Raw genomic sequence first — 14227 nt, 5'->3', positions numbered from 1 at the left:
AACAAGAACTCCATAGTATAGAATAGGGCTTACAATCGCTGTAAAAACCCAATGATAAAGAAAGGGCGATAGGCCCCACGTACACCCCAGCATTCTTTTACATGCATAGAGTGCCGTTGAGGCCTTCCTGACCCTCTCCTCCACGTTGAGCTTCCATAACAGCTTACTGTCTAGGATGATTCCTAGATATTTTGTGCAAGGTTTCTCCTGTAAGGTCACCCCTCCTAACTTAGGCCTGGTCCAATTTTGGACCTTGTACCTCTTTGTAAACAAGACCATATCCGTCTTCTCCGCATTGACTTTCAACCCGACATTAGATGGCCAGGTATGAATATCCCGAAGCGCCCGATCCATCAAAGAACTAGTCTTTGGAAGGCACTTTCCACTTATGACAATTGCAACGTCATCTGCGTAAGCCGTAAATTTTACGGGTCCCTCATCGAATTGCCTGAGCAGTTGGTTTATGACCAGCGTCCACAGCAGAGGTGATAGCACCCCTCCCTGCGGCGTGTCCCTGTCCACTGATTTCGTGGCCTCGTACAATCCCCATTGTGATGTAATCTTTCTGCAATTTAACATGCAGCCGATCAATCTGATTAAGGCAGGATGTACTTTAACGTAAGACCATCCATAATCGCCCATTTTGCAACATTATTGAAAGCCCCATCAATGTCCAAGGAGACTCCTAGAGCATACTCCTTATATTCCAGGGATTTCTCTATGCTTATTACCACCCTATGCAATGGGGTGTCTACCGATTTGCCTTTGGTGTACGCATGCTGTGTTGTGGAGAGCAGCTTTTCATCCACGTTGGACATCTATCAGCCTCTCAAAGGTTTTGAGCAGAAATGATGTTAAGCTAATGGGTCTATAGTCTTTGGGATACACGTGACCGATCTTCCCCGCCTTTGGTAGTAAAGCTACACGAGCAGTTCTCCAAGAGTGCGGTACATGATTCAGTCTTATGCACCCATCGAATATTATTTTAAGCCATTCCACGACCGCCCTACTTGAGACTTGTAGCATGGCCGGGAATATACCATCTGGGCCCGGCGATTTATACTTAGAAAACTTCTTCACTGCCCACTCTATCTTAGTATCGGTCACCAAGCCCGGCACTACTAGCTCCGTGATCGAAGTGTGAGTGATGTCTTCTGGCTCTTCTAAACCGTCTCCCGATGGGAAATGTGTATCGAGAAGCACCTCAAGGGATTCCTCACTATTACGTGACCATTCCCCGTTCTCTTTCTTTATTAGTCCCTGGACTATGTGTCCCTTTGCTAGGACTTTTTTCAACCGTGCTGTTTCGCTGGAGCACTCTATGTCCGTACAGAAACTTTTCCATGAGTTTCTCTTCGCACTGGTAATTTCACGCTTGTAGATCCTCAGTAGATCCCTGTACTCGTCCCGATACGCTTCGCTTTCCGCGGTCTTTGCGAGCTTAAAAATTTCTTTTACCTGTCTTCTTAGAATACTCAGCTCATTGCTCCACCATGGCGGCTTTGCTTTTCCTCTGAATCTTCTTAGAGGGCAAGGTTTGTTATATGTAGTCATAAGCGTCCTTGTTAGGAATTCATTCGACTCCTCCAATTCCTCTACATTAGCAACCTCTTTGGGTTGTCCCCGTTTTGTTTCTACATGTTTCTGGAATTTAGTCCAGTTCGTTGACCTAGGGTTTCTAAAGGTTCCTCCCTTCTCTACCCTCTTTAGGGGGATGCTGAAGCTGATATACGCATGGTCGGAGAAGGATGGTTTATCAAGAACCATCCAATCATACCTTGATATATCACGCTCGGAGCTCAATGTAATATCCAGAACATTGCCAGATGTTGGACCAATGTATGTAGAGACATTTCCCCTGTTGGCTATCTGAAAATAGGTTTGGAGGATGTAACAAAATAGAGATTCGCCTCTCTCGTTCGTATCTGCTCCTCCCCACGCATTGTGGTGCGCATTTGCATCTGCGCCTATGACCAACCGCCCTTTGCGCCCTTCCTCCTGTACTAGCCTTTTGCACTCCATCGGTGGAACCTCCGTAGCATGGGTCATGTAGCAGGACGCCAGGATAAATGCCTGCTTATTCTTTTGCTCAACGGCCATCGCTACGAGATCCTCAGTGGTGTAATTAGGCATCATATATGAATGCAGCTGTTTCCTTACCATTACTACAGCTCGCATCCGTCCTTCCGTTTGCGCATAGTAAACGCCAAACCCGCGCGCGCTAAGTCCAGAAACTTTTCCTCCCGATGAGAGCCACTGCTCCTGGATCAGCGCCATGTCAAACGAACCCTCCTCAAGAGCTAGGAGGAGTTCGCTCGACGCCACTTTACTGTATTGGAGGTTTATCTGTAGGACTCGCAGCACCATTGGGCTGTTTGTCCCCCTCCAGCACCTTCGTTTTGACGTCGTCGTCCTCCCTGTAGGGTTATATTTATATTCAACTTTAAATGTACCTACTTTAAATAAATTGAATTTTTTTGTTCTTGTTAATTTTTATTTTTCAATTGTAAAATATTGTCTTTCAAAAATTTTCATTCGGTTGAAATATTTAAAAACGTTTTGTAACATACTTTTAGGAGCGGTTAAATAAAAATATTTTATAAAAATAAATAGTGCTTATTATTAAATAGTGATTTATATATTAAATACCACACTCCCCTTACCCTTTTGGTTTAGAGTATTCGAGGCCCCCTTCAGCCTCTCGCGACTGTTGTGCCGGGTGTTCCTCTGTGCGAGTCACAGCGCCATTTAGCGGTTGGTCCTCTTCTAGCACGTTTGTGGTGACGTCGGGGACCTCCACCTGTCTTTTTTCCCTTAGGCTTTTTAGGTCCTTTTCGATTTCGCCCTCCTCTAGCGTGTTAGGGTTTTTTTCCTGAGTCGCATGTAAATTTTGCCAGTGCCAAAGGACATTTTTCCACGCTGCATGAACAAAATATCCTCCGCCTGCTTCTTTATTTGGAAGATGTAGAACTGACCATCCTCGATAGGCCGAGATGCAGTAAGTACTTTCCAATCCTGTGTCGGTATGTTCGGATTCTGATTCTGCAGAAGTCGCAGTGTATCCTCCGACTTCATCACGCATGGTATCATACCTTAACTTTTGGTACCGTGGGGATTTGCGCTTTATCCACCACCTCAAATCGCGCGTTCGCGCCTTGCCTTTGGAGGTTTCAAACCACTTCCTCCAGCCACCGCAAGCTCGCGATGTTGTCGCACGCTATCATCTTCACACTATTATACCATCCCCCCGAATCAAAGGTTGGAAGGGGCTTACTTGGTTGTTCCCGCATCATCTTAAGCATTAAGCTAATAAGCTCCCTTTCCACAGATCTCCACCTTTCAGTAGTAATTTGTCCGAAAGGACTGCTACGATCAACCAGCGCCACAGTCAGTGACTGCTTTGCCACCTCACTCATCTTCTCGGGGAAAAGCAGGAGTCTTAGTGTTATCTCCCTTTGGCACCTCCGAGAAAGCCGGAGTCTTAGCGTTAACTCCCTTTAGCGCCTCCGAGAAAGCCGGAGTCTTAGCGTTATCTCCCTTTGGCTCATCTCCTACTTCCGTAGTTGGAACTTCCCTCTGACTCGCAGCTTTCGAGGTAGTTGCTACCTCGCTATTGGAGCCCATCTGTCTTACAGCTTTGGGCCTACTTGTCTTGTCTATGCGACTGCCCTGCCTCGCGGCTCTAGGAGTGGGTCCTTTCTGCCTCTTGAAAGCAGGCTTTTCACCTTCCGCCGAACGTTGCCTCCTCATTCTGCCATTCGACGCTTCTTCCTCCTCGTACCGATTGCAGAACCGAGGGTTTCTCGCAGCAAACCTTTTGAACTGCCTTCGACCTACTTTTACCGCTTCATGGGCCCATTCCAAGCGCTCGATCTCCATTTCTGTTGGGTCGACCAGTGCTCCCAAGCGTTGTACAATTCTTAGTGCTGCACGGTACTGCGAGAGAGCTCTTTTACTTCCGCTCTTTGCTCCGTACCCTTCTCCACTCTTCTACTCCATTTTCATTTGTGTGCTTCTCCAACACGGAGTTCATTGAATCAGCACTATCGCTCCCCGAGTCCGACACATCTCTTAATTCGTATTTGCCGTCCTTGGATTGCGACTTAGTCCTCCTCTTTACATCGTCCTTATTACAATCAGGTAATGAGTCGTTCATCTTGGTCATACGACCACCTGCCCGACTTGGCTGCAAATCGTCCAATAGGCACGGTCCGCATAACACCCTGGATTAGGGGGTTGGCAGTTGTTGGTCACCGACATCCCGCCGCCCTCCTATGAGGCGAAACGGCGTAGATGTCAGTCCTAAACAGATCCGCCTCATAGTCGGGCGCTATGGAGTTCGGCTAAGCCCTCACACCAACGACAAGGTGCCTACCCTAGTGAGGGTAACAACAACAACAGTCCTAAACAGATCCGCCTCATAGTCGGGCGCTATGGAGTTCGGCTAAGCCCTCACACCAACGACAAGGTGCCTACCCTAGTGAGGGTAACAACAACAATATTAAAACAACAAACATTTCTAAGTAGAAGAGACATTACTTCATGTGCCTAAAAAGTATTTTTTGGCGTTTAAGCTCAAATGTCTCAAAAAAGTAGAATTTGACAAACTGGGTATTGTTTTTTATAATGTAAAATTGATTTCAGATAAACTTGCCACAGTGTTAAGCTCTAGCGAAAATCTCTGAAGGCAAATAAATCACGAAAATCAGCATCCCTAATCCGAGGTGATTTCCCAATTAGCATACAGTATTAACTGCACAATTTTGTTCGTAAAAGATTTTTATCTGTAATAAAAACTTTTTTAATATTCGTGAATATGGCTTAAGTTGAATACTGAACAAAAATAATGATAATCTCCAAACTGAGAGACAAAAAGTGCTCCTATTCAAGTGACGCGTAGTGAATGTGAAGACCTCGTAAAATACATGTAACCCAATATTTAATAAATTCAATATTCTTATATATACATTGTTGTTTTATTTCGCAGTCATCAATACCATTTACTATTCGTCATTCATTGACGCCTTTCCTCAACCAGCAAATAATCCTAATGTGGAATACGAATTAATTAGAGGTGGGCCACAAGTGGGACCAAAACCGATTTTTATGCCAGTTACACAAAAACCATTATTAATAAATACACCACCGCCAGCACCTTCAAATTCCAAAAATTTTGCTTTTAATCCAATAACAAATACATGGACACAGGTGAAGAAAAATGATCCTATACCATCGGAGGATACGCTCATATGGAATCAAAGCAATGATAAGTGGTTGACTGAAACAGCAAGACGCATTTAAGGTGATGCGATCAGCAAGTAGGCAAATATTAAAAAAAAATAATAATACTCGTAATTTAGAAGGTCAAATGCAGCTTCTTGATTAATGACAATACGAGTTAATGATTTTAATTGATATATGTATAAGAGCACGTGCTACAATTCGCGTTAACGCATATGAATATTGTACATAAGATGTACCTAAATTAATTTTAATATGTTTAGTATTATCTAATGCAGTTTTCTAAATATTTGTATGATTTTGTACATTTTTTGTAAATAAACAATTATACAAGTAATAAAAAAATACACGCAAAAAAGTAAGGATATCCCAGCCAGCATTTTTTTAAAATTTTGATCAAAAAATTTAAATATCATACCCCAAGATGATTAAAAACGTTCAAATTTAAAAGCATTTTCTGTTCGAAAATTAATGTATCGTCGGGAGAAAAATGTACCTTAAATATGATCATTCTTGAATAATCATTTATGATTCCTATTTCGAAACGCTTTTTATTCATATTTGATATCATTGTAAAATTGAGCTTTAATTGTTTTAGAGTAATATTTGACTGCTTTTCACAGTCATTTTCTGATCATATTCGTGAACATATTTCAGTCGTTTTGGTTGAGATTTTTGAATCATTTTTGAATGCGATTATGATGCATTTATTCTTATCTCATTCAAAATAAGCTACTGTATAGTAATCTTACTTCATCAGGGGAAGAAAGCATGCGGAAGTGAGCTATTTGAACCACAGGTCACTCGCAAACAAACTTGCCCCATATACACCAGTGGCTACAAAATTCACCATCAGCTGTGATCGTCAATATCTTAAAATAAGATACTGTTCGGGATGTTGAAGACATATCCAGGTACATATGTCAAGAGAGTTTCACTTACATGGGGTTCAAATAGGTCACAACCTTTGTATTGTCCAACTATTATGTATTTTCTGGGAAGCCGAAGGTGGAGAAATGGTTGGGGAAATATTCGGGCACGAGCAGCATTTGTATTACATTGTCTTGAAGACTGTCTTAATAATAAAAATTGTATATACATATTTTTTCTGAACTTCATGATTGAAAAAATGTGTGTATATGAAAAAATAAAATTTTCAAAAAAAGTCAAATTTTAACAAGTATAAAATTCATTATTCACTCAACAAATATAGTCAGAAAAGATTCAGAAAGCTGAATTAAAAATGATTATAAACTTTTGATCACCTAAAGTAAACACATTTGATTCAAATATGATTCCAAAATCTGATTGAAAAACTATATTCAGTTTTTGAGCATCAAAGGTAAGCATATTTGATTATTCTTTTTGTTGGTTTTTATGAAATATTAAAATTTAATCATCAAAGGACTTCAAAAATGTTTCCAAAAAGTGATCGAAATTTGCTTTTCAGTTTTTGATCATCAAAAGTATTTATATTTGATTATTTCTTTTGTTCAATTGTATGAGAACTCATTATTTAGTCAGAAAGAGTAATCAAATTGTATTTATATGTAGGGAAATACAAAATTTACTCATCTAAATGCTGAGTGGGATTGATTATGTAAAATTGAAATTCACAATATGGGATATGTTATAACATTAATACCATATAGGATCACGCCGGATCAGGAGTCCCCACATTCCTTTAGCTTGAAGCAATTATGCAATAACATTCGGTGGTATCATCTTCCGTACCACATTGATGGAACTCAGAGGATATATCAGATGATATCATCATATTCACATCACATCAAATGATATCATATCACATCATACGTGGTATTGACATTCTTTGTACCAATTTCCCGATAGTAGATTGAATGAAAATATTCGCAAATATTCGACAGAGATTTATCAGATATGAGTGGGTGAGACCACACCGGCTATGACCTCACATGATAAGGTATGATATCACTTAATTATATATAACATCATCACCATTAAATGACAATTGGGAGCGCCACCCACTTGCCTCTCCCAAATCAGTGGAGGTCCCCCTTCCTCTGATTCCATACTACGGTGTCGATTGATATATCGTATGTGATCTAATAGAAAAATAGGCTTACTTATATAACATAGAGCAAGATCGGATCAGTGCATAAAATGATATCTAAATTAAAATCATAAAATGATATCATATCTGAACATATCTCTTCAGTTCAGATGGAGTCACTTCATGGATAAAAAATATTCGCCGTCTCTATAGATATTGCTCAGATATGAGTGGATGAGATCAAACCGTATCATCATCATATGATAAGGCATGATATCACTCAAGCTGATATTTAACATACGACTACTGTTAAGTGTATAAATCAGATACAATTTTAAATTAACAAATTTTTTCTATCATATGCCAATATATCACATCTTTTTCCATCCTGTAGTATCTAGTAATATTAGATTTATATAGCACTCTCAGAAATATGTGTCAGAAATATGAAAATTAAATAAATCAGTTGGCTGTGTAATATTTGAAGAGACAAGACGTGTTTGAGATTTAATAAAATATTAAGGGATAGATCCGTAGATCTTACATTGGCGACGAAGGAAAATATTTTTGTGTCCTTTTTGAGTTAGAGGCTTTAAGGAAGTTGGCGATAAAGACATTTTAAATAATGGATAAGAGAAGTTTTGGTAAAAGTTTTGTGAATGATATCACAAGAAAAATTAATTTTGCAAAATTAGCCTCGAATTTTATTGTGTTTATGTAAAAGTTATGTAAAAAAGTTTCTTGCTTGAATGCTGATTTATGATTTAAATATCGATGATATAGTTGAAAGTTGAAAATTTTGAAATATTGAAATTTATTTTTTTGGGAGTGAAAAATGATTTTAAACGATGGAAGTATTTGAAAATTTTTCAAATGGATTACAATGAAAAGGAATTGGAAAATGTTTGCTTAAATGCTGTTTGAATATTTATTGCTTAAATGCAGATATGGCTTGAATGCCGAAAATTTGTGTTTTATTTTCATTTTTTATTAAATTATTTATTAACTAATAAGTTGTTTACTTAATAGGTGATGCACAAATGCAATTACCCGTAGAAAGATTTGTATACAATATGAATGAGGAGAATAGTGGACAACAATGCAAAAGTTGGCTACAATCATTTAAGTGTTTCATAGAAGCTAGTGGTGTGCAGGATGATCAACACAAGCTGAATTTATTGTTACATTTCGCTGGAAAGGAATTACAAGACTTATATGCTCAGTTGCCAGGAACAGAATGTGTAAATCGCGGTAATCTTGCTAGTGGATATGTGTTACAACAAACGGTATACGGAAAAGCAATAAATAAATTAAATGATTTCTTTCTAACAACATAATGCTAATTACGAGAGGTATGTTATGAGATATATTGAATTTGAGCCTAATGAAAGTGTCACTGTATATGCAATGCGTTTAAAACAACAAGCAGAGCGATACAATTTTGGAGATAAATTAGAGGAACATGTGAGAGATCAGATTATTGAAAAATGTCGTTCAGTTGCGCTTAGAAGAGAAATGCTAAGCGTTTCCTACATTTGAATCCTTTTTTTGCAAGTGTCATATATAAAAGCGCGCACTTTTGTGTGAGTCTTCACGTGCTCCCTTAACATTGATGGTAAAGTAAACCCTTTACTACAAATTTCACATTTAAAACGCCTATCTGTATTATGTCGTTGAGTGTGATCTATTAACTGTGACGAAGTTGTCCATTTTGACACGCAAATAGAGCAAACATATGGTTTTACACCTGTATGAGTACGCATATGAACCATTCTTTATGTTGTTGTTGCCCAGATCTTGTTGCACACTTAACAAGGATATCTGAGATGATGTATATTGGAACGATTTTCCGTCATCCCTTGTCAAATTTGGTTTTGAGACAAACCGGTTTCGGCGTTGTGCCATCATCAGTGTCGATTTTCGTTCTGATCTGTTGTTGTCATTTGTCCTGTATTTATAGTTCGTAGGTATATGAGCAGGTATTGTCAAATTGATGCTTGTGTATATTTAGTTATGTGTATGTGCTGTGGGTCGTTCAGAACCGAGGGTGGTTTACTAAACGATTTGTGTGGCTGACTGGGGTAGGTAGAAATCTGTGATTTTAGTCGTTTGACCTTCTTTGTCGGTTTTTTGTTTTGGTGTGTTAATTGTTTTGTGTTTATTTGTTGTTGTGTGTTTGTCTGTTGTACCTGTGTGATTAAGTTGTTTCCTGTAAACAAGTTTTAAAGGCTCGAATATTGTGTCCGAAATTGTGTTTATCTGTTCGTTTATTATTCTACCGTCGAATGTTTTCTGTTTGTAGATATCTGAGATCTTGTGCATGTCGTCGAAAAATAAATGTGAAATAATTTCCATACACCGCGTCCACATATATTACATTTGAATGGCTTGGAACCATCATGTGTCGCTTCGTGGATTTTTAACTTGCCTAGGGCGGGATATTGTTGTCCGCATATTGAGCATACAAAGCAAAATATTGAGCAAAATCGACTTCAAGATATTGAATGTGATATAATATATGCAAGATGCCTTATATTCCATTTTATTTTGTGTGCATATAATTTTTATGATTCTTTTTATATGTACAAATTTTTCGTAATCGAAGTAATTCCCTTTCAAACTCGTAATCATTTAGGTGCAAGCCAGTAGCTTTGTTGAACTTTTCACGTGCACACTCTAGCGCTCCGTCACGTCTATTATTGAACCGATATACAATATCGTTTTCATCACAAATACGTGTATACTTTTTATGTATTCTAGCCAAGATAATATATTTTGAAAAATATATGATGGTGTTTGTTATATTATTTAGATCTGATTGCTGTGTTTACATTAGAAGCAGCTTCAGTAACTTCTTTTGCGTAACCAACGTAATTGGGAAACTCTTGTAATGTCCTGTGTCGCAGAGAAATGCTAAAAAAAAGGTGATGAAAGTTTACAAACAATATTGCCTATGGCTAAATTGTTTGAGTCCATTTCAAAGCAAGAAAAGGCATATACCAATAAAGAAGGAAAATGTATGCCAACATTTTAGGATGTGAATAAGATAAGCGCAAATGATATTGCTTTAAAATCAAAGCAGAAAGTTGAATAAATATGTAGTTATGCATAAGGAAGACAAGGTGATAGCTATCAAACAATTTCGACGACCAGCAACATCTGATGAAATTGGTAGTTTTCTTCGATTAGTAAATTATGTTGGTAAATTTATACAAGATTTGGCTACAATAACAGAACCACTTAGATCTTTGGGCGAGGCATAACAGCAATCCTTTGATAAACTTAAACAGTTAATTACGAGTAATGCTTTGCTTGGTTATTATAGTATTGAAGACGATACACAATTGTATGCTGATGCTAGTCCAGTGGGATTGGGAGCTGTATTACTGCAACATGACAAGCATGGACTAAGAGTAATATAATATGAAAACAAGACTTTGAGTGATGTTGAAAAACAATATCTATTGAATTCTTCGACCTAGTGCCGAAAAACAATATAAATAATAATGAGTGCGCCTATAACTTTAAGGATGCAAATTACGAATCCTTAAACTCTCCCATATCTGAAATAGACTGGACATCTATTTTCTTTGCTAAAAATGCAACTGAATGTTTCGACATTTTTCTGGTAAAGATGGCTGACATATTCAGTAGGAATCTTTCTCTCCTACCAGTTAAAGTTCACAAACTACCCTGGTACAATACTAGGTTGAAAAAGTTGAAAAATCAAAGAAATAAGTACTTTAAATTATACAAGGATACCAGCGATACTGTTTTTAAAGATCAGTATACTTCCTATATGACGCAGTTCAATGTTCTTGATAAGTTTTTGTACAACAAATACGTTTCTAGAGTTGAAGATGAGTTGAAAGTTAATCCTAAATCTTTTTGGAACTATGTTCGTTCAAAGAAAGGTTGTTCTAATATACCTACCTGTGTCAAATTTAATGACATTTGCTCCAACAGTTTGGTCGATTCGGCAAATCTTTTTGCTGATTTTTTCAAATCTACGTTTGTTGTTGAGGCCGATAACTTTGATAACAGGTATCTTACTGATAGCCCCAAACCTTTAGACTTTGGGTCTCTGTCCTTGTCTGAGACCGATATTATCTTGGGTATATTCTCCTTACAGACCTCAATCAAAAATGATATTGATGGATTGTCCTCTTTTTTTTTTTAAGAAGTGTAGTATTTCTCTTTGTGTGCCACTGTGCCACATTTTCAATATTTCGCTATCGTCTGGAGTTTTTGTTGATCGCTGGAAGCTGGTGTCTATCACTCCTATCTTCAAGTCAGGCAATAAAAATGAAGTAAAGAATTATAGGCCAATATCCAAACTGTCAACATGTTCAAAACTTTTTGAAAAGGTAGTTAAAAACAAAGTATCATTCGCTATAAATAAAATAGTCGATCCATGTCAGCATGGTTTCATTGCGGGACGTTCGACTACTACAAATCTGGCTGTTTTCTCTCAGTTTTGTGTCTCTGCGTTTAAGGATGGATGTCAAGTTGACACCATATATACGGATTTTTCCAAGGCTTTTGACACAGTTTCGCACAAATTACTTCTGTGGAAACTTGAAAACATGGGCTTTCACTCAAGCTTTCTGTCGTGGGTGAAGTCCTATTTGGAAAATAGAATATCTTTTGTTGAAATCGAGAGAACTAAGTCTTATGAATTCTCAGCAACTTCGGGTGTACCACAAGGTAGCATCCTTGGTCCTATTTTGTTCTTAATGTTTATTAATGATGTTGGCTCATGCATAAACAATTCCAATTATTTGCTTTATGCTGACGACTTAAAACTCTTTCGGAGAATCTCCTGTACTTCTGATGCATTGCGTCTGCAAGAAGATCTGAATGCTATAAATAATTGGGCCTGTCAAAATAATCTGCGACTCAATATTAATAAATGCTGCCACATGACGTATACTAAGTCTACGAATGTGGTTTCATTCGCGTACTCGATTTCAAATGTAACTCTTGCGTCAATTAATGAGTTTCGCGATCTTGGCGTAATTTTTGACTCATCTTTTACTTTTTGTAATCATGTAAACTTTCTCATACCAAAGGCTTATACCAACTTAGCTTTCTTGCGACGATATGCCAAGGATTTCAAGGACCCATATACCAGGAAAATCTTATACAATGCCTTAGTGCGTTCCAAGTTAGAGTATGCATCAGTCATCTGGAATCCCATATACTCCTCACACTCTTTAAGAATTGAAAGAATTCAGCGCAAGTTCATACGATTTGCTCTTCAACCTCTGCACTTTGTTAATCCCCTGCCACCCTACAATGCAAGATGCATGCTTATCAATGTCTTGCCACTTGAAGTTAGACGTCTTGTTCAAAACGTAATGTTTATTTTTGACATAATATCCGGTGCCATTGACTGCTCAGAACTACTTGGGCAGTTGAATTTCAATGTCCCTAACAGAGCTCTCCGCTTTCACAGTACATTCCGCGTTGAAGTGCTGCGTTCGAATTACTTCAGTTTCGCACCTCTTATAAGAGGTCTTGTAGAATTTAATCGCCTATCCAGAAGCCTTGACCTGGACTTTGCCATGCCAAGGTCTCTGTTTAAGGCACGCATTGAGTCCTATTACTTATCTCAGTAAATCTTACTTTAAAATTGTTAAACTAGTACTAAGTTAACCTGTAATCTAGTCAGTAAGGTTGTTACCATTTGACTTAATAAAGATATGAAATATGAAATATTGCCAAACCGAGAAAGAAGCTCTTGCAATTATGTGGACCGTCGAAAGGTTCCATTATTATCTATTTGGAAGAGAATTTGAGATCGTGACGGACCACAAACCGTTAGAGGTAATATTTGGTACTAGGTCAAGGCCATGTGCGCGGATTGAAAGTTGGGTTCTATGATTGCAGGCATATAAATATAAAGTACCCTGCTAGACAGAGCTGACGGAAACTCCAACACATTAACAGAATTTTTGCAATCACTAATACACTCGTATAAATTTTTCCTTTTATTCGTATGGAAAACCATGGTGTGTATGTGTATGCATACACGTATACACAATGTTTACATCAGGTTTGTCATGTCGCTTCTAACAAACTGATAGAAACTTTGCTTTACGCTGTGATGTAAATTTCCATCAGCCATATCTGTCAATTGATGCCTCAAATGACTGACAGCTGTCTAGCAGGGTAGTTTATAAAAAAAGGTAAACAAATAATATATCAGACCCACTGTCACGGTTACTAGATCAAAATATGTCAAATGCTACATTTGATGATGAGACAGAGCATTACGTTAATTGGTTTGCAAATTTAGCAGTTCCGAGAGCTTTAAAAATTGATGAAATTGGCGAGTTCTCAGAAAAGGACAAAACTATATTAGCTATAAAAAAAGAAATATATCAAAATTAATGGAAAGATTGTTTGAAACCATTTAAGTTATTTGAAACGGAACTTTGTTTTTCTGGTAGTATTTTACTACGCGGTACACGTATTATTATGCCAGAAGCACTGTGCGAAAGAACTTTACAGCTTCCACACGAAGGCCACCCAGGAATGACAATTATGAAGCGGCGTTTACTATCAAAGCTCCACCACCACCAGAGCCATCACACCCTTGGTAACATTTAGCGATGGATTTCCTTGGACCATTGCCTTCTGCGCATAACTTGCTAGTTGTTGTTGATTATTACAGTCGTTTTGTAGAAGTCGATGTAATGAAGAAGATTGATTCAACAAAAACAGTTAAACGTCTTCGTATAATTTTTGCTCGTTTTGGTTTACCATTTTCTATAACCGCAGATAATGGAAGACAGTTTATAAGTGATGAATTTAAAACGTATTGTTCTGAAAATAACATGAGTTAATAAGCACTATTCCATATTGGCCGCAGCAAAATGGTGAGGTGGAACGTCAAAATCGATCTATATTAAAACGTTTGGTCATCAGTCAACAACTTAAGCGAGATTG

General features: G+C 37.9%; 1 protein-coding gene across 5 annotated transcripts in view; it reads left to right on the top strand.

Moving 5' to 3' along the window:
* Nucleotides 1-14227, top strand: part of LOC137253215 (uncharacterized) — a 91248-nt gene that overhangs the window by 14557 nt on the left and 62464 nt on the right. For 3 of the 5 annotated variants that reach the window (XM_067789762.1, XM_067789761.1, XM_067789763.1), the window contains exon 5: nt 8303-8625. Coding sequence is in view for 2 of the 5 variants with exons in the window: in XM_067789765.1 (XP_067645866.1) it covers nt 4988-5301 (314 nt within the window). In the remaining 3 variants the exon portion in view is untranslated. Of the gene's footprint in view, nt 1-4987; nt 6156-8302; nt 8626-14227 lie in introns of those variants that run through there. The other 2 variants (XM_067789765.1, XM_067789766.1) reach the window with 2 other exon arrangements.

The sequence above is a fragment of the Eurosta solidaginis genome, chromosome 5 (genome assembly GCF_040869045.1).
Source record: "Eurosta solidaginis isolate ZX-2024a chromosome 5, ASM4086904v1, whole genome shotgun sequence".
Taxonomy (NCBI): Eukaryota; Metazoa; Arthropoda; class Insecta; order Diptera; family Tephritidae; genus Eurosta; species Eurosta solidaginis.
This window is presented reverse-complemented; position numbering and strand designations above follow the sequence as displayed.